Source organism: Dermacentor albipictus, chromosome 8, assembly GCF_038994185.2.
Source record: "Dermacentor albipictus isolate Rhodes 1998 colony chromosome 8, USDA_Dalb.pri_finalv2, whole genome shotgun sequence".
Classification (NCBI taxonomy): Eukaryota; Metazoa; Arthropoda; class Arachnida; order Ixodida; family Ixodidae; genus Dermacentor; species Dermacentor albipictus.
The window spans coordinates 52,360,056-52,380,502 of NC_091828.1; the positions used below are offsets into that span (position 1 = coordinate 52,360,056).

Consider the following 20,447-nt stretch of genomic DNA (forward strand, 5'->3'; position numbering starts at 1 on the left):
TAAGGGTGCGGTTCAAACGCTCACTGTGGCCGTTCGTTTTAGGGTGGTAGGAGGTGGTAAAATTATGCTGTATTGAGCAGGCACGCATGATGCCGTCAATGACTTTGGCTAAGAACGTACGGCCACGGTCTGTTAGCAATTGATGCGGAGCACCATGAATCAAAATGATATCATGCAGGAGGAAGTCCGCAACATCAGTTGCGCAACTGGACAGTAGAGCGCGGGCTACGGCGTAGCGGGTCGCGTAGTCCGCCGCGACGGTAACCCACTTATTTCCTGATGTAGATTCCGGAAATGGGCCGAGAAGGTCTAAGCCGACACAATGGAAGGGGTCGGCAGGGATGTCGAGCGGCTGCAGGTAACCAGTGGGGGGGCTGGGAAGGCTTCTTGCGTCGTTGGCAAAGTTCACAAGCGGCGACGTAATGTCGTACAGAACGGGCAAGGCCCGGCCAGAAAAAACGGCGCCGTACACGGTCACAGGTTCGAGATACGGCGAGGTGTCCTGCCGTTGGTGCGTCGTGGAGCTCTTCTACAACGGTTGAGCGCAGGTGTTTAGGTATGACAAGTAGGAACTCAGAGCCGTCCGGATGAAGGTTACGACGGTACAGAGTACCGTCGCGGAGGGCGAAGAGGCGTAGAGTGGCATCGGCCAGAGAGTGTTCAAAACGGTCTATGAGTGCTCTGATGTAGGCGTCACGACGTTGCTCGTCGGCGAAATGAAGCAGCTGTGACACACAGAATACACAAGCAGCACTGGTAATATTGGAGGAGTCAGGGTCGTCAACAGGGTAACGCAACAAGCTGTCAGCGTCTTGGTGCAGGCGGCCAGACTTGTAGACCACGGAATATGAAAAATCTTGTAGTCTCAACACCCATCGACCAAGCCAGCCTGTAGGATCCTTTAGGAATGAGAGCCAGCAGAGAGCATAATGGTCAGTGACTACGGAAAAGGGGCGACCGTAGAGGTAAAGACGGAACTTCGCAACCGCCCAGGCTACAGCAAGGCATTCTTGTTCCGTAATGGAATTGTTGCGCTCCGATGGTGTGAGGAGGCGGCTCGCATAAGCAATAACGCAATCCTGGCCACGCTGACGCTGGGCTAAGACGGCACCTACGCCATGACCGCTGGCATCTGTACGCAATTCTGTAGGGGCATCAGGGTCGAAGTGGGCGAGAATGGGTGGTGAGGAGAGAAGAGTGACGAGACGAGATAAGGCGGCGGCTTCTGCAGTACCCCACGAGAATTGTAGGCCTTTCTTCAAAAGATTAGTGAGGGGTCTAGAAATTGCCGCAACATCTTGAACAAAACGACGAAAGCACGAGCATAGCCCGACAAAACTTCGAACGTCTGGGGCTGTCTTCGGAACCGGAAAATCTCGGACGGCGCGAGTTTTGTCAGGATCAGGCTGTACTCCGGAAGCGTCAACGAGGTGGCCCAGAACAGTAGTTTGGCAGCGACCGAAACGACATTTCGACGAGTTAAGTTGCAGCTTCACCTTTCGAAATACATCAAGTATAGCTGTTAGACGCTCAAGGTTAGTGTCGAACGTGGGCGAGAAGACGATGACGGCGTCGAGGTAGCAGAGACATGTGGACCATTTGAAACCAGGGAGCAAGGAGTACATCATACGCTCAAAGGTGGCAGGGGCATTGCATAATCCAGACGGCATTACTTTAAATTGGTATAGGCCATCAGGCGTGATGAACACGGTTTTTTCTCTGTCCATATCGTCAACAGCAACCTGCCAGTATCCAGAACGAAGATTAATAGAAGAGAAATAGCTGGAACCGTGGAAGCAGTCAAGGGCGTCGTCTATACGTGGGAGCGGGTAGACGTCCTTCTTAGTAATATAGTTCAGATGGCGGTAGTCTACACAGAAGCGCCACGTGCCATCCTTCTTCTTAGCCAACACTACAGGTGACGCCCAGGGACTCGAAGAAGGCTCAATAATGTTTTTGTCTAGCACTTTGTTGACTTCACTTTGAATTACTCGGCGTTCCGACGCAGAAACTCGATAAGGTTATCGGTGAATAGGAGTAGCAGTAGCCAGTAAGAATCCGATGCTTGAACGCGAGCGTCTCGCCTAAAGGCCGATCGTCAAAGTCGAAAATATCTCTGTAGGACGATAATAGTTGGTAAAGCCTGCGCAGAAGACAGGTCCGTCGCAACCATTTTCTGTATCTTGGGATCGGCGGCCGAGGCTGGCACGATGGGCCTGCTAAGCTCGCAAACATCGGTCGATAAAGTTGCCACGTGATGGTCGCCGAGACGTCAACTTTGGCAAGGCTTGCCAACGTTGATGTCTCGCAAGATTCTACCGCAAGGCAAACACCTTGCGGTAGAATTTGCTTTGCCAATCCAAAGTTAAAGGTAGGCATGAAAGTGCAGTTCGCAGTAATAGTAAGTATACTGTGAGGCACGTTATACCGTGCCTCGCAGTATACTGTACCGTGCCGTGCCCGTGCCGTGCACAGTATACCGTGCCTACTGTAGTGGAATGTTGGGCAGAGGAGTGACGAGGTACTCCCCATCAGGGACTGGTGGGGAAGACAAGAGTTCAATATAGGCTATTGATTTTGGCAGCAGGTGAATAAAGCGGGTGGGGCGTAGGCGGCACTGGGGTGTGTCAAAAGGTTCTGTGACAATCGGCAACTCAAGGCGAAGAGTACTGGAAGAGCAGGCAATAAGAGCAGAATGCGTGGAGAGAAAATCGAGGCTGAGAATAAGGTCATGGGGGCAACGAGCAATCACGGTGAAGAGGACAGGAATGTGGCGGCCGGTGATGCTGACACGTGCCGTACACATGCTGATGATAGGCACAGTACCGCCATCCGGAACGCGGACGACGCGTGCCGACGCTGGGGTGAGGAGCTTGTTCAGTCGTCGTCGGAACTCAGTACTCATAATAGAAAGATGGGCACCTGTATCGAAGAGTACCATGACAAAATAGCCATCCGTCCACGTCAAGAAGGTTTTGGTTCGTGTGTAACGTGAGCAGAGGATTTGAAGGCAGGGTGGACAACGCAGCTTCACCTCCAGAAGCTGCAGTACCTAGTTTTCCGGCTGGATCCGGGAGGCGATAGGCGATGGAGAGAAGCGACGGGGTTGCGGCGAACGAGACTGATGGCGTCGAGGTGAGGGAGAGCGGCTGTAGCAAAGGTTCGGTGCAGGAGCATCAGCGGCAATGGGTTCAACAGAAGGTCCAAAGGGGCGGGAATGAGCAGCGGTGTATATCCGAGGAGGTGGTGGCCATCGGTTGTGGCAGTGACGAGTGACGTGGCCGATGCGAAAGCAGTGGATGATCGGCCTGTCATCAGGGGTACGCCATTCGGGCGGGTTGCGGCGAGATGTGGCAGAAAAGGACTGCCGGGGACGAGGAGGGCTGCTAGAGAACTGGGGAACCGTGGTTGGAGACGATGAACACACGGAGTTGAGACCCATGTTCTCAAATTCCTGTCTGACGACGGCCTGAATCAGCGCAATCGTGGTTGCTAGTGGATCGGGAGGCGTCGCGGAGAAAGCTGGCAAACAGGCGGCCTCGAGCTCGCGGCGAACAATACGGGTTACATCGTCACAGGGTGTGGTCTGACGCGGTCGACCCTCACATGTCGACGTAGCAGCAGTGTTGGGTAGCCGCGTGATGTGATGTGTGATACGGCGACTCTTAGCTTGTTGAAGGCGACGGTATTCTTTGATGATGGCGTCGATAGTCCAGACGTGACCGAAAACAAGCAAATTGAAAGCATCGTCGGCGATGCCTTTTAGCACATGCGACACTTTATATGGTTCAGACATCGTATCGTTAGCTTTGCGGCAGAGAGCCAAGACATCGGATGTACGAAACGTACGGCTCTGTAGATGTCTGAACACAAGACGCAAGAGCCTTTCTCGCGGCAGCCTTGCGCCCAATGGGGTCGCCGAACAGTTCCCTGAGCTTTTCATTGAAACTGTCCCAACTATTTATCTCGTCCTCATGCGTTTGGTGCCACACGTGTAGGGTGCCGCCGAGATAAAAGATGACATTGGCGAGCATGATCGTTGGATCCCAGCTGTTATTAGCACTGGCGTGTTCATAGAGCTTGATCCATTGGTAAACGTCCTCTCCCTCGAGGCCAGAGAACACACCAGGGTCGCGATGTTGGCAACCGTGATGATTGGAGAAGTCGGACAATCCGAAGCCATTGCTGAGGCGGGCTCGTCACCGGGAGGCATGGTGACAAGCTCGATGTACCGACCCCTCCGAAGTTCCGTGGTGAGGACGGGGATCACTGACCTCCACCAGAATGTTACATGTGGAAAAACACAGATGAAAGAGGCTATATACAGTGTATCTACTCAGGAACCAGTCCACCAGGCCGACACTCGCCCGCGCCATGGACACAGACCTACTTCGTTGTCGTTCTCGCGGCGGCTCGTCCCTTGAGCATCGCTCGATGATATCATAATAATATTAAGAAATCAAATGTTCAAGCAACGAAAGCTGCATTACTTTATAGTCTGTGCAAAAACAGGTTTCTTCTAAAAAGCTCACCAAATCAGTGAAGGGCACTAGCGGATCATCTCCGAATATTGAGGCGGGGTGTAAAGGTAAGTGTAATTTATAGAGATTCTGTAAAAGCTTCCGTCTCTGTGCTTCAGTATGTGGACATGGATAATAATGTGCATTACTGCAAGCGGTTCATGGCACTTCTCGCAAGTTAGCGGGTTTTCGTTTTGAAGTAGAAAATTGTGCGTCACATGTGTATGCCCAATTCGGAGTCTGCATAGGATCACCTCACAGAAGCGTTGCTGGTGACTGCATGACTTCTACTCGCCAAGCAAAGGTTTTATTGTGAGTAACTTGTTATTTATTCAAAAGTCCCATTCTAGTTGCCACTTTGACGCCAGGGCCTTATGAATCGCTTGGATACTGTCTCTGTGTGGAAGTGTTGTATGTCTTATGCCTTCTTGTGCTGCATTGAATGCGCATCTATCTGCGGCTTCATTCCTTGGTATCCCAACATGGCTGGGGATCCAGCAGAATCGTATGGTTCTTCCATATTTATCATAGGCCACAATGTTTAGGGTATTGCCAAGCAGGGGTTCAGACACGGAGTTAAGGTTTAGGGCTCTGAGTGTGCTCAGCGAATCGCTATATATGATAGCATTCATCTGCTTGTCGGCGGTAAATTTTTTTACTGCCATCCATATCACATAATCTTCAGAAGTAAAGACTGAAGAAAGTTTATTTATCCGAATGCTATTTTCCAAATATTTTGTTATGATTCCAACACCTACGTATTGCCGTGTTTTAGAGCCATCAGTGTAAAATTCTGTGTAAATTTAATATTTTTCTTGAATAGCTCGGAACTCTTGGATTATGTGCAACGTCCTTTTTCTTTAAATGTGTTAGTGTCCAGTCACATAGCTGTGAAAAGTTGTACCATGGGGGCAATCTTGGTGGCCTTTCAGAAGCCTGCAGGACCTGATGAGGAACATCATAAGTCTGACAGTATTCTTCGTGTCGTAAGACAAGTGGCCGAACCGTGTTGGGTTGGTTTCTGTATTGTACCCGTAATTTTCACTGTGTTACGATGCTGTAGCATATATGTTGTGGTGATGACCAAATTCTCAGTACATAGGAAAGTGTAAGTAGTGCTCTGCAGTGCTGTAAGGAATGCTCATTGCAGTCAACGTACCGTATTTACTCGCATAATGATCACACTTTTTTGTCAAGAATTTTGACGCAAATTCATGGATGCGAACATTATGCGGGTTAAATGTCCCGTGAAAAGAAACATTTTCTTTTTTCATCCCGCATTTGCTGCGGGATAACAACGGGTCAACAAGCAGGTTGCTGCCGCTGTCAGTGTGGGACATCAAAACAAAAATGGCGGCCGCCAGAGCAAGCCGAACGCGCCGAACACAATTATTTTTCTTCTCTTTAGTACATTATGTGCATTGAAACAGTTTGTTCCATATCAGTAATGAATAATATCATTCATACCGGCAAGTTTGCAACAATAACACAGCCGTGTCCACTTTGAGTGGACAGAAACAGAGATGGGCGCGCTTAGCTGACAGAAACCCATGGTGGGCATGCGGCGGAAACTGCAGCATTTGCCTTCAATGCTATCCTAATAAGGTAGGTTTCTGCTAAGGGTGGGTGAATATCTTAGCTGTGCTACAAGTGTCAGCCTTCTAACGTATCAGTGCAAACGTGGCCACTATCGTTGCCCCTTGCGATTTCTTGCGTGCCCACGAGTGTACACGAGAAGAATTGAAAGGTGCCTTTTATGTTGGTGTTGTTGACCAAAACCATTATGATGCCTACAAATAATAAAGCTGAGGCATGTTTGGTTGTAGCCTTTTCTTCCATAAAAGTGCGGAAAGTGATGAAAGGAATGAAATGGGGCATCTGCTTAAGAATGTTTGGTGCGTGCAGACCACTTGATAAGTCTTCATTTCGTTCGTGTAGCATTCGACAGATAGCAAGCACGATCATCATTAGCTAGACTTGGCACATGACATATCGCTGCAACAAGTTCGGGGTGCGATCATTACATGGGAAAGAAAAAAATCTGAATTTTGACGACAAAATTAATGGTGCGATCCCTACGCAAGTGCAGCCATTATGCAAGTAAATACGGTATAAACATTGGACAGACGATGTACTGTAGGGACTGCTTGCCAGTCGTGGGTGGAAATTATGAACTGGATCAAGTCACTTGATGTATGACTGCCTAGCTGCACCATAAACCACAATACCGTAGTCGAGGATGCTACGTGTAAGGGACTGGCATATGTGTAGTAGACAAGTTTGGTCAGAACCCCAGTGCTTATGCGATAACACCTTGAGGATATTTAGTGCTTTATTTGCTTGAATTTTAGTTGTGTTAGTGTGGGCTAGGAATTTCAGCTTTGTGTCAAACGTTAGGCTTAAAAACTTGTGGTCTTCTTTGACTGGCAATGCTGTACCATCCGATGTGAGAACTGGATTGCAGTGTAACCCTCCCTTCTGGGAGGAGAGAACTGTAACAGTTTTGTCTGCTGAAAAACGGAATCCATTTTTGTTAGCCCATTGTGTGAGTTTATTTATCATTAATTGTAGTTGTCTTTCACAAGTGAGTATATTTGAGGCGCGGCAAGCCACTTGCAAGTCATCGACATATATTGAGTGCATAAAAGAGGATGGGATGATCTTATTAGCAGACTTCATTTTGAGTATGAAGAGTGTCGTGCTCAGAATGCAACACTGTGGAACGCCAGCTGCCTATGTAAATGTGCATGAAAGTATTGTGCCGAGACGCACCTGAAATCTTCTATTTGTCATAAAATCAGACACAGTTTAGCATTCTGCCATGAACTCCCAAGTCAGCCAGGTCTCTTAAAATTCCATACCGCCACATGGTATCATACACTTTTTCTAAATCGAGGAAAACTGCGAGACAGTGTTGTTTGTGTAGAAACCCGTTACGTACTTCATGTTCTAGTCACACTAGGTGGTCAGTTGTCGAGCAGCCCTTTCCGTAGCTGCACTGGTGCATGTCTAAGAGGGTTCTTGATTCAAGGATGAATGTGAGTTATGTTTATGATGCTCTTGTAGGGTTTAGCTAGACAACTTGTTTGTGCAATGGGTCTGTAGCTGCTTGGGGATATTGCGGGTTTACCTCATTTCAAAAAAGGCACTACTACTGCTTTTTTTTCAATCTGCAGGCATTACTCCAAATTCCCATATTTTGCTGAAAAATTTAAGAAGTGTTTCTACTGATGCTTGAGATACGTGTGTCAGCATTGTGTAGTGGACGTGGTCAAAACCTGTTGCCGTTTTCTTACAGGCAAGGAGAACTCTGTTCACTTCTTGCAATGTGAGGGCGTTATGAATTACACATGAAGCCCCTGTATTGGGCAGTCTCTGTTTCGCCGCCAAATCTTTTTATTTAAAGAATGCATTTGAGTAGTTTGCTGAGCTGGAGACATAAAAGTGTTTGCCTAATAAGTTGGCCTGGTCGTGTAGTATTCTTTGTGTGCCTGGACATGTAAGTAGTGGTACTGTGTATGATGTGTACTCTTCTTTAAATTTCCTCACCTGGTCCAACATTCATTTTGATTTCACTGTACTATTGATTGAAGATATGTATTTCTGCCATGATGATTTCTCTGCCTTTCTTCAAATAAATTGTGCTTTGGCTTTGGCCTGTTTGAAATTTAAAAGGCTGCTATAAGTGGGGTACTTCCGTAGGATTCTCCAGGCCTTATTTTGTTCTTCTTTGGCTTCGGTACACTCGTTTGTCCACCAGAGATTTAGTCTTTTGCGCACAACACTAGATGACTGGTGTATTGCCTTTTCTGCCGCTGAGATTATGATATCAGTGATTTCTTTGTTAAATTTCTCAATGCTTAGCTCTAGCAAAAAGACTTCCAGTTTTGCGTTCTCCATGAAAACCGACCACTCAGCGAGCTGTAATTTCCACCGGCGTGGTTTATTGACTAAGGTCGGTGGTGATGATAAAAGTTTGATAACTGCGGACAAGTGATCATTACCATAAGACGCACGTGTCGAGGGCTTCCCATCATTAAAAAGAGATGGTGAGCAAAAAGCTAAATCATAACAACTAAAGGTGTGGGAAGTCGGTGAAAAATATGGTGCACCTGAATTTAAAAAGCAGACATCATTTGACAGACTCAAATCTTCAACCAGCTACCCTCTCTGGCCAGTTTTGATAGTGGCCCAAAGAGTGCAGTGAGCATTGAAGTCCCCTACTAAAAAAAATGGCTCCAGTAATTCACCTGTTAAATTTTCTAAATGTTTAGTAGTAAATGGGTGTGGAGTGGAATATACAGTGAACAAATGGTGATGGTTTTGTGAGCTATAACGGTGACAGCAACGCCTTCTATGTGACTGTTAATGGGAACTTCTCTAGCTGCAATACCGCCCTGCAGAACAATGGCTACACCACCCGAAAGCCGGTTCACCTGAGTACTGTCGCGCCATACAACAGTGAAAACTTTTAAAATATTTTTTGTTTTTCGTATAGGTTTGTTTCCTGTAAGCATAAGGTTACAAGAGAGAAGTTAAATAACAGGTCTTTGATGTCACCTAAGTTATGTAAGGCACCTGTGCAATTCAAGTGCATAATGAAAGACATTATGAAATTTAAAGGTAAAAAATGGCATTCCGAGTGAATAGGAGATAAAGATGTTAGGTAAGATGGATCTAAAGAAGGCTGATACAAACGAATCACAAACTTTAGGTTATCACTTTCTTATTTAGAGTGGCTATTGGGACTTTGTCCAAGTTTAGCTGCTCGAGAGAGCGCTTGTCCTTCGGCATCGATGACACCGGGGTTCTTGGGTCGACCTCCATCACTCTCTCTGAAGCGCTGGAGGACCGAGAGTTGGGCGTTGAAACACGTGTCTCGGGCCTTGGGGTTCGTTTGATTTTATGGCCCTGCTGAACTAGTGTCTACAGGCCCTTCGATGATGATGGAGCAGCACTGGTTGCTTCCACCATGGGGGTGGGAGGGGTCACTATGGGACCACTGTGCATGGGCTCGGAGGACTTCTGAGGCCTCTGTGATGCTGCCCCCACCTTCATCACATTGGCATAACCACGTCGCAAAAGGTACGATAGTCGCTTTCTGGCTTCAAAGAACGAGATTTTTTCTTTCACAATTAGTGCAATTCTTTTTCCTTTTTCCAGCAAGGGCAAGACTGAGTAAGCTGGATGGTCTCCTTTGCAGCTAATGCAATGTGGGGAACAAGTGCAGTTGTCAGATTGGTGATCATTGGAGCTGCATTTAGCAAAGGTTGTTTGGCCTCGGCATGCATGTGAAGCATGTTTGAACCTTTGGCACTTGAAACATCTGGGGTTCGGGATATATGGTTTGACATTTACTATTACGTACCCTGCATCCAGCAAGGTAGGCATTACAATCGTTCCAAAGGTAAGCATAACATGTTTTGTCGGGATTTCTTCGTCGTTTCTGTGGATGACAATTCTTTGTACTTTGGTAACATTTTGTTCGTGGAAACCTTCCAGCATTTCCTCATCGCTCAAGCCAATAAGGTTTTCCACTGATATCACACCCCTGCTTGTATTTAGTGTTCTGTGTGGTGAAATTGTCCCTGTCGTGTCGCCAATATTAGTAAGTGCCGAGAGCTTTCGCGCTTGATCTTTGTCATTTAGTTCTAGGAGGACATCTCTGCTAGACATTTTTGAGACAATGTACGCAGGTCCGATTTCGTCTTTTAGACACTTGGCCACTAGGAATGGGGAGAACTTTCTTACTGGTATGTTGTTTTCGCTGTGGACAACATAGTACTTGGGAAATGATTGGGCATTGCTCTGAAAAGAGAACTGGAATGGTTCGGCATCATTTAAGACACTGATCATAGACAGAAGTTTGCGCAGCCATAAGAAAATGTATTTGTTCGGCAATAGTGCTAACTGCCCACCACGGAGCCCAACGAGGTAACGCGGCAGAGTTTGTGTTCAAGCCTGCTCGATGCCAGCCGTATGCCATCACTATAACCAAATATAAATACCCACGGTAGGATAGCAACACAAACTTAACCGTCACCACCGTGGAGAAAGGAAGTAAATGGAAGAGAGAAGAAGACAGAAAAGTTTAAAAAGTGAGAGAGAAAGACGAAGATTTGAGTAGAGAGAGAAAGGAAAAGGCGACTGCCAATTTACGGCGGGTGGCCCAGTCCGGGGGTGCCGTCTATGTGAAGGAGAGGCGAAAGAGGTGTGTTGCCTCTGCCAGGGAGCCTTAAAGGTCCGAATACATGCGGGAGGGTCCAACCCTCGTGTGCTCGCATACGTGGTGTCGCAACACAACAAACGCCTGCTGACGCAGATGCCCCTGCGGGAATATTGAAACTGGATATGTAGTTGCGAAACAGAGCAAGGAGCAGAAAATGGCCACTCCAATTTTTAATGCTGAACAAATAACAGATATAGTCACAAGAGTTGAGGAAGAACTGCGCAAATGGTCAAGCAAAAACTGGGAATATGGTGAGCTTCTAAGTGTAGTAACGACAGAAATACGGAAAGAGAAGCAACATGTTCGTTGGAAAGGAAAAAAGAAACGCAAAAGCTGGCGGAACAGGGAGATCCGAGAAGTGGGTGTCGAACAACAGAAAGCAATCCGAGAGCACAGGCAAGAAAAGAAAAGCACAGTTGAGGCAGGATGAAGAAGCCAGGAAATGGGAAATATACCAGGAGAAAAATTCTATGGCTCAAATACTGGTTCAAGCAAAGATAAAAGCTCAAAGTGACCATTAGTTGTCAGAAATACATGAGAAAAAGAAGGCTGCACCTAGAAAACTTTGGAACCACGTAAACTTATTCGGCAGGATGTCTTGAAGAATACAACATATTCAAGATGAAGACGGAAGAAAAATTGAACGAGGAAACAGCAATAAATTACATCCAGAATATAACAACCGGATCTTTTCAAGGCAATGATGAGATTTTACTTGAAGAAAGAAACAGCATGAAAGAGAACCAGATGGAAAAGGAGCTGGTGCTCACAAATTTCAACTGCAAGCAAAACGAAGAGAAAATCCCGAAGTGGACATCCACAGGGCTAGACGGAGTTCCCGTTAGGCTGTATAATAAACTAGGTCGAAAAGGTAAAGAAGCAATGTTGAAAGGAGTAGAAAAATGTCCGAAAAATAGACGAATACCAGACAGTTGGCCACAAAGTAGAATGAACATAATTTATAGTGGTAAGAGGCAGAAAGATAGAATTCACTCATATAGACCGTTGACCATTACATCAGTAATATAAAGGTTAGCAATGCAGGCAATTAAAGCTACAACAATGGGCAGAGAATAATGGCATTTTGGGGGACTATCAGGATGGCTTCAGTACAGGTAGGCATCTGGATGATGATTTTTTGGCCTTACTCAATCTATTGAAATATTCAGAGTAGAAAAAAAACCAATATATGCAGCTTTTTTAGACATTACAGGAGCACATGACAATTTGGACAGCAACATTTTGTAAGATATTCTGGAAGAGGAAGGCTTAAGTGACGATTGTATACAGCTTTTGAGAAAGGTTTACCTAGAAAATACAGTTTTTGTTGAATTAGAAGAGATGAGGAGCGAGGATAAAGTTGATATCAACAAGGGTCTGAGGCAGGGGTGTCTTTTGTCCCCACTGCTGTTTATGATGTGTGGCGACGACGGAAAGAACGCTGGAAGGAAGTTATATTAGGTTTAATCTCTAATACAAACATGCAAGTACAGTAGTAGAGCAGAAGCTTCCAGGATTGTTTTATGCGGACGACATTGTGTAGCTAGCTAACATGCAAAGTGATATGCAACGTCTGTCTAATATCTCTGGACCGGACGGCGAGAATCTAGGTCTGAAATTTATCATAAAAAAATCAAGTGTTATGGCACTCAATGAAAACAGTGCACAGACAGTGACAATACAGAGACAGGATATACCTCGGGTAACAGAATATAAATACCTTGGTATATGGCTAAACCAAGGCTATCATATATGGAACTACAGAAAAAAAAATACAGGGGAAGACAATTGCGGCCATAATGAAACACAGAGAGCGATGGGGATACAATAGGTACGAGGTGCTGTGGGGTATGTGGAAAGGTGTAACGGTTCGAAGACTTACATTTGGAAATTTGTTTGTTTGCTAGAAATCAGGGGTACAATCAGGACTCGATGGCAACCAAAGGTCAGCGGGACACCTCACATTGGACACTCACAGGAAGCCTATAAATTAAGCTGTGCAGGGTGATATGGGCTGCACAAGATTTGAAGTGAGGGAAGGTCACAGTAAAATTGATTCTGAAGAGCGACTGAGGAATATGGAAAAAAGTAAATGGGCTGCGAGAGTGTTCAGGTATATGTACAGGTAAAACATTGATTCACAGTGGAGGAAAAGAAGTAGGAAGGTTACCAGCAAGTATGCAACCTCTATGGTGAGCAACATGGCAACAAAGAGCGTCAAGCGGAAAGTCAGAGAGACTAGATAATCTCATGGGTGGTGGCAATAGAAAGGAAACCTGCTATGAGTAACTACTAAAAATTAAAAAAAAACAACTTAGGAAAGAAACAATTTATGATAACTCAAAGGGAAGCTCATTACTTTTTGAAGTGAGATCAGGATGCCTTAGTATACGCACTTATAAAGCGAGATATAAGAAGGAAGAAGAAACATGCGCTTGCTGTGGAAAAGTTAAGGAAATGATGGAGCATGTTTTTATGAGAATATGAAGATATCTGCCCAGCAGTTGATTTAGGCACCACTGGCCTCCTTGAAGCTATTTGTTTGAGAGAGAGCTGGGGAAAAGGAAAGATGTCTGCAATAGAGATTAGTAAGAGGCGATTGGAAGATTGGTGAAAGTAGGAAAACTACAAACAACAGACGCATACGAAACCAAAGTTCACAACAGTGGTTCAGAAAGTTTGGTTATGGGAATTCATTAAGGTGTTTTTCTCATTCCTTTCTTTTCTTTTTTTAACATAGGTAGGACATGAGGCAATATATGAGCTTGGTGGCACAACCCTCCATCAAGTTTCAAAGGGGACACTCATCGTATACATCCATCCATCCATCCATTCTCGTTCACTATGGCCGCCCTGTTCAGCTTTTCTTTGGCTGCTTAAAGTCTTTTTTCGACCGCTTTTCGTGCATCGCACTCCATATTTAGCTAATTCTTGAGCTCTTTGACCTGTTTAACAAGCTCATGCTGGAAATCCTCGATTTTCTTGAGCTTAGCATCGACATCACAATGTCTAGCGATTGACTCGACTTCCTCCCTGTACTCACCTGGCACCTCCTCTACCTTGAGGGACCCCCCACACACTGCACGCTTTGCCTTCTCTCTCGCCATGTGTTGCACTTGGCTTTTTCTAACGGAAACTCCAATGCTTTCAGAGCATGTGCTTTTAAGCAAAAGCCGAAACGAACAGTATCTAAATTTTTTTAAATACTGCACAGTAATTATCACCAATGTTTTAGAAGCAATAAATGGAACCTCGTATTGCCTGACTTGTACGCATGGTTCTGTCCCCTTTCTTCTGTTCACAACACGCTGCTACGTGCAAGGAAATTGACAAGTCGGACAATTATGAAATGCTCCTTCTATTTGATGTTCTTCAGTTAGCTATGGATGAGGAAGTCATTGGCATTGTCCAGATTTTCTCGGTGGCTCCTTTAAGCACATTGTCCTTACGGAGTACTTCAGCTGCCAGCAGTCGAATCAGTGCAAGTTGTACCTGCTGACTTTGTCACTTTCCGAGTCTGCAACAGGCTAACACGCTCGCTGCGGCAGCAACTACGGTTGATACTCGCATCCCACCAGGCTGGAAGGGAAGCCCAGGAATCACCTGACAACGTCTTAGCAGCCGCAGAGTCGTCAGAGGGGTTTGTTTTTTTTCCCTTTTTGGACGAGTTCATCAATAGCAATTTGCCCATGCCGTTCTTGTTCTCGATTTAGGCGCCAGCAAGGTGTTCGCTGATACACCAGCATGACGATCTGCTGTACATCATGACTGTGTCACAGCACTTTCCATCGAACTTGACTTAAGTCGTCTAATGTTGAGTCATTGGGTGCCTTCGGCGATAGCGGACTCTTCCGTGTAGTTCCCGGAAAATATCTCTGCTCGTCGATGAAGGTAAGCCTTTTGGCTCACGCGGGTTTGTTCGAAACTGGGCTGGCTGCTAGCAGCGGTCTTTTTCAGTGGTAACGTAGTCATTCGTGCGACGGTGTTTGTAGCAGCTTGTGTCCTTTTTGTGGTTGTGCATGTCTTAGGAGGCCTTGGCTCTGTCGTCGATATGTTGTACCCATGCTTGTGCTTCCAAACACTGCTTCGCCAGTGTTGTTCGTTGTCCTTGCTGCGGTGGCGGTGGTGGGAGGATCATGTGTTGTAACATGATGGCCACTGGACAGGCTCCGAATCTGCCACAGCCTTCGCACAATGTAAGGCAAGTGGGCAGGTGTGTATGAATCATGGGCTAACTTGGGTTATAGCATTCGGCTCGTCACTGACATCTGTTCCCCGGACGTTGCATGATGTGGGAATTGAGGTGCCTTCCTGTGCCTCGTCCCCCAACTCCTCCACTGCGTTTAGCTTGATCTCCGGGAACTGCCACCATAACGGCAACATGGCTGACACAACTAGCGTGCCGAAGCTAATTTCTTGCACAAACCGTATTTATCCCTCCCAGGGTCGAATCACCGCGTGAGCTAGTGTCACCAAGATGCGCCCCAATTGGCCTCCCGAGTGGCGGGCCCCGGGCACCTCTCCACCCGAGCTCTCTTTCGCTGAGCGCTTCATTGCCACGGCAGATGCTCACAGGCCTGCACCTAGGTGGTTACAAGGACCTTTGCTCCCGCAATTCTTTCGTTTTCACACTTGGTGGGCCGCTTCGCAGTTAGCCCTAGCGCAGCGACACGCATACTCGATCGGTCTTGCGGTGAGCCTTTTCCCATAAGTGCCGTGACTGTCACACTGTGCTGTGTCTTGGTTGAATAAACCTATGCTTGTTGGCGATCTGATTCTGGAGCCTTCTCTGTGCCATGTCAGACTCAATGAACCTTGCCCAAGTGTTTTTGTGTGTTGCGGAGTGGAGGAGTGCCGTGCCCTTCCCTGAACATCGCTCGCAGGGTGTGCCTTGTGCAAACCCACCTCCATATAACTGCCACCCAACTTGGTTTCAGCATGTCATCACTGCAGACCCCTTTTCAGCCCTCATTCCTGCTTGATCCCCTAGCCATGGACTTAATTTCCTTCAACGCAGATGACACCTACAGCATGAGGTACCTACCCTCTGCTTTTGGCCACCAGGAGCAATCCCTTCTTTGGAAACCCCTTTCGTCACGTCGACCACCTACAGGTGTACCCTAGTCCTAGGCGTGCCAGTTTTGGGTTTGCTCAACTCTTTGAGACGCACGTGAAACAGGTGCTTACTAGCACCCCCCATGCTCTGTTCCCGCTCGCTGCCTGCTTTTCGTCGCGAGTGCAGTTGAGTACCCCAGGTGCGACGATGGAGCCACCCTGCTTGAGTGTCCACACTAACTCACTCACTGGCCTCTCTTTGTCTTGAGCACCTTTCTCTGACGAATTCGCCGTAGACCAGACAGAGTCATGTGTCACTATGCGTGACGTTACAGCAGTACAATGTACGTAGGCGCACTTGTGAGAAATATGTCAACTCTCCTGATGGGAGCACAAAGCTCGCAAGAAGAGCAAACGGCATTTGGTTTGAAATTTCAGCTCTTTCCATGGCCCATAGCGATGTAATACTTAGCAGACACGATCGCTAGCACGCATTGTATACACGGTGCTTGTCGGCGCAAAATGGCCACATCTGGTGAGGGACCCAACATTTTGGACCCAGCCATCACTAAGTTGAAAATCCTCAATGTTCATATGAAGCGCTACGGCTTCTGCCTTTTGATTTAAAACATCACCGGACACCAGCACTGGCATGGCGATCATGGCTTTCAGTCACATTAGAATAGCTTCAAGTTTTGGGTGGGCACGATGGCTGACATTCTTCTGTCGAGATCGGGAAGATTTCTCAGCGGCTTCCAAAATCTTTACCTTCTTGTTTATGTAGACTGATATTGTCTGCTTCGAGAGTTCTAATTCTTTTGCGACGTGTGATTGCGACAAGCCCCTTTGCACTTTCCTGATAACGGTGGTCTTCTTTTCCATCGTCACTATGCTATGATTTCCTCACTTCAAAGCCTTTGTCGGAAGGCGGCGGATGACAAAGCCAGTGTCGGCACCATTGTTAACAACTGGCGATGAAACCACAGAATAGAATCGGTTGTTGAAGTGGCTAAGCCTAGCATCACAGTATGCAGCTGAATTAAACCACAATGCACATGAGTGGCGATACAAAGAGTACCACTGGCCGTATGCGACTGACGAGTGCCGACAGCAATGAGAGCACAAAGGAACGTAGGAGAGTGCATCAAGCGGTGCCTATTGAGGCTGTACCTGAAATGGTAGCTCTGAATTGGCATGCAAGATGTGTGCAATGCTGCTTTGAGGCTGCAGGAAAACAAAATGACAGCGATGTTGTTTGCATTTTCGGTAGTGTCAAACTTGCGATCGGGAGAAAAATTCAGAAAAATTAAACGAGAACACTTGGAAACATTCAAAGTTTACGTTATTATTATACATAACTATATGGAACAGATTGGCAATAATATTGCAGAATTAAAATATTCTGGCCGGCCCAGAAAATAGGCCATCCAAAAAAATCAGTCGGCGATTGTGTCATTATTATGCTGTGAAAAAAAAAAACATATTCAAATTCGACTTCATGTTATTAAACATGTTGTAAACCATTCTGCTAATCTTACACTGCAACTGTACGCACCTGAATTACCAAGGACAGGTTGGGTTTTGGTCAGTTGTCGCAGAATAACTAGCACGATCTTCCTGTGTCTGTCATGTAGTATACTGTGAAACAAAATAAATTTTTCTTGTTTGCAGTTGTCAAAGTGGAGAAAGGATCATAGTTTTTGTCATTATTGTGGCAAACATGCCAAATTTGCAAACTTTGTCCAAACACGAGTTGTGCAAAAATAACATGTCAGGGCTTTATAAGTGCGTCTGAAAACGTGATAAAATGGGTGGAAGCGCGAAGCAAGATTGTGGCAGTGCGTCATATGGTTTTATATGAATAGAAAGTAAAACAGAGCAAATGTCGATTTCCATTGGAGGCTTTGTTGTGCAATGGCTACCCTGTTGACAGTAAACTTGAAGATACTGCAATTGAATTTTCTTGTGAGCACCGCGCACCAGTTCTCCTGATGACAGCAGATTCAATTCATTGCAAAGGCATTTGAATTGCTCACCAGTGCCTCATTTATCCGAGGGAAAAGGCATCACTCTTCGCATCAGCAAAGGTGGATAACACGTCGTAACAAGGGTGCTGAGATGGAATAACTATCCACTGGCACAAACAGGTGGTATAAAAGAGGTCCCGTCGGCCACTGCAGGCTGTAAACATGGAAAAAAAGAACCTGAAGCTGCTATCGACGGGAGAGGACTAAAACCATCTCAAGATGCGTGCAGGTCATCTGAAGCGATTGCTGGCGTGCAACTCAGGAGCCCAGTGCATGCTGCTCATTGCCTGAGGGCAGTGTTGCGCATGCCTAGTTCCGCTTAGTCATCACCAATGATATGCTCTGGGATGTTGTGACCAAAACCTGTCCCAGGACAAGAATCCTTACAGTTCCCGTGCCGTATTCAGCTCGCTCAATGAATGAGCATATTGAAAAAACAAGGTATGTATTATAGTTGACTGCATTAAAGAATTTTGTTTGAATTTTATTCACATCAAACTCGGAGGTCAACTTACATTCTGGATTGATCTATATTCCTGGTCATACACTCCTACACCTATCTATACATAGCTAAGAGACTCACTGAGTGTAAGGTTATCATAAAGCAATGTAAGGGCTGCAACAACACCAGCTCAACACGGCTCTGCATTAAGCTCTGCAATCTAAGGTGCTTCAGTGTGCTAGCATTATTTTCGCATTTTGCCTCAATCAGTATGCAGACAAGAATAAAAAACCTGTTAATTTGTCATCAGCAGCAGAACGTTGCACACACTTGAGCAAGTTGTGCCCAAGCTAGGCAGGCTTGGCCATTTACCACACACACACAAGCAAGCAAACGTAAGAGAAGTGCCGGTCACTGCCCACCTGAGGTGGAGCTTAACTGTTCCACAGCCTCCGTAGTCTGCACGCTCCTAGACTCACTCCCTGGTTTGAACGAGCACCCAACAGACTTGTCAGCCAGAGGCAAGCTGCACTGCATGCCAACCTCGACCTGACCACCGATCTTTGAAGGGGCATGGCATGCCATTTTGGCAGTGATGGTTTCAGCTAGGCTCATCGCATTTGTGAGGCCTGCAGAAAATAAGTGAGGCGATAGCAGTCCTGTTACAGCATCAAGAACAAGAGGTAAAATACAATAGAATAAATACAGGAGCATAGCCAAGGAACAGAAAATAACCCTTCCAGTTCAGTATTCCTCCGGGCTACAAAGGACAATCCACACTGAATACTCGAATGCAGGGCAACCTTTTCTTTGTGGAAGGCTTATGACAGCAGAACCTATTTGAGACACTTTTTCATCTCATGCATTATAAAGCTATTCGTGTAGTCCAAGTAATGAAAAGTTATTGCACCATCCTAAGGTCATTGACATCAGCATATTTAATGTCAACTGTAGGATCTCCTGTCACACCATGCCTTGTGCCAGATGATACTGAGACATGACCTCGTTTATTTTTTACGGGTGAGCGCTTTTACCATCTACAAAGTGTTATCGCTCAGCGCAGGACGCATCTACATGTATCGGAAGTTTTTAAAATGTTATCGATGCTTCTATCCGCTGTCTGTTGTCGCCAAACCTTGCATAAGCTGAGTGCATGTATGCACGACACAAATGGTGTAGAACTTTGTGGAAGGTACGCAGGTCCCAGTGGCTACTATGGAACATTTGACGACTGATCGATAAAAGCCGACGTGCTTGACCCACTGTTCAGATTTTCACCGATCACGGACTGTGTTTGGCACTATCGCTGTTCTCTGAGTATAACATGTTTTTTGAGGGCACAAGTTGACCCAATAAAACGCTAGTTTTCTCACGTTTAGTATTGCTGCTTTACTCACCGTCGCTACTACGTGACAATACCATGCCGTGCTTGCAAATTTTCTATTTCATCACTCTACCTGTCTGCTGTCCAGGATTGCACGTCAGTTCATTTTCATTTTCATTTTATTACCTTAAAGACCCCTTGCGGGGTATTACATAAGGGGTGGGTGGTACAAAAATACAGGAGGTCGCCCACTATCTTATTTTGAAGACAGAATATTCGTTACTTCATCCACGAAGGCAGATGAGGTGGTGATGGCAGCGACGTGGTGGGGAAGGCCGTTCCAGTCTTTAGCTGTACGATGAAAAAATGATGACGAGCAGGTGACAGTGCGCGCGCTAGGGCGAGCAACATTTAGTGGGTGGCCTGTGCGCAGCGATATGCGTGAAGGTGGTACAATGTAAGGTGCATGGCGAAGGGAGCTGGTGAAGATTTTATGGAATAATGATAAGCTCGCGATACGGCGACGGTGCGCTAATGTGTCCAAACCAGATTCTACTTTTAATGGTGATACGCTGATATCATATGAGTATGTGGAGTGAATGTATCTTACAACACGGTTCTGTATGGATTCTAATGCGTTGCTGAGGTAAATCTGGTGAGGATGCCATATGGGTGATGCGTATTCGAGTTTTGGCCTAACCAGTGTTTTATATGCTAGTAGTTTTACTTGTTGAGGAGCGTTGCGGAGATTGCGTTTCAGAAATCCCAAGGTTTTGTTAGCAGATGATATTATGTTAGTTATATGCGAGCACCAGTTTAAATCATGCGTGATCGTAATGCCTAGGTACTT

At 46.2% G+C, this 20,447-nt stretch overlaps 1 protein-coding gene across 10 annotated transcripts in view; it reads right to left on the bottom strand.

Annotated features, from left to right (window-relative positions):
* The window catches only part of LOC139048783 (zinc finger protein 25-like), a 139,382-nt gene that overhangs the window by 12,615 nt on the left and 106,320 nt on the right, over positions 1 to 20,447 (bottom strand). For 7 of the 10 annotated variants that reach the window (XM_070523423.1, XM_070523425.1, XM_070523424.1 and 4 more), the window contains one exon: positions 18,696 to 18,902. The exons of 1 other annotated variant lie outside the window; for it this stretch is intronic. In XM_070523423.1, the coding sequence (XP_070379524.1) occupies positions 18,696 to 18,902 (207 nt within the window). Of the gene's footprint in view, positions 1 to 17,359; positions 17,443 to 17,840; positions 17,986 to 18,695; positions 18,903 to 20,447 lie in introns of all 10 variants that reach the window. 2 more of the 10 variants (XM_070523430.1, XR_011507906.1) reach the window with 2 other exon arrangements.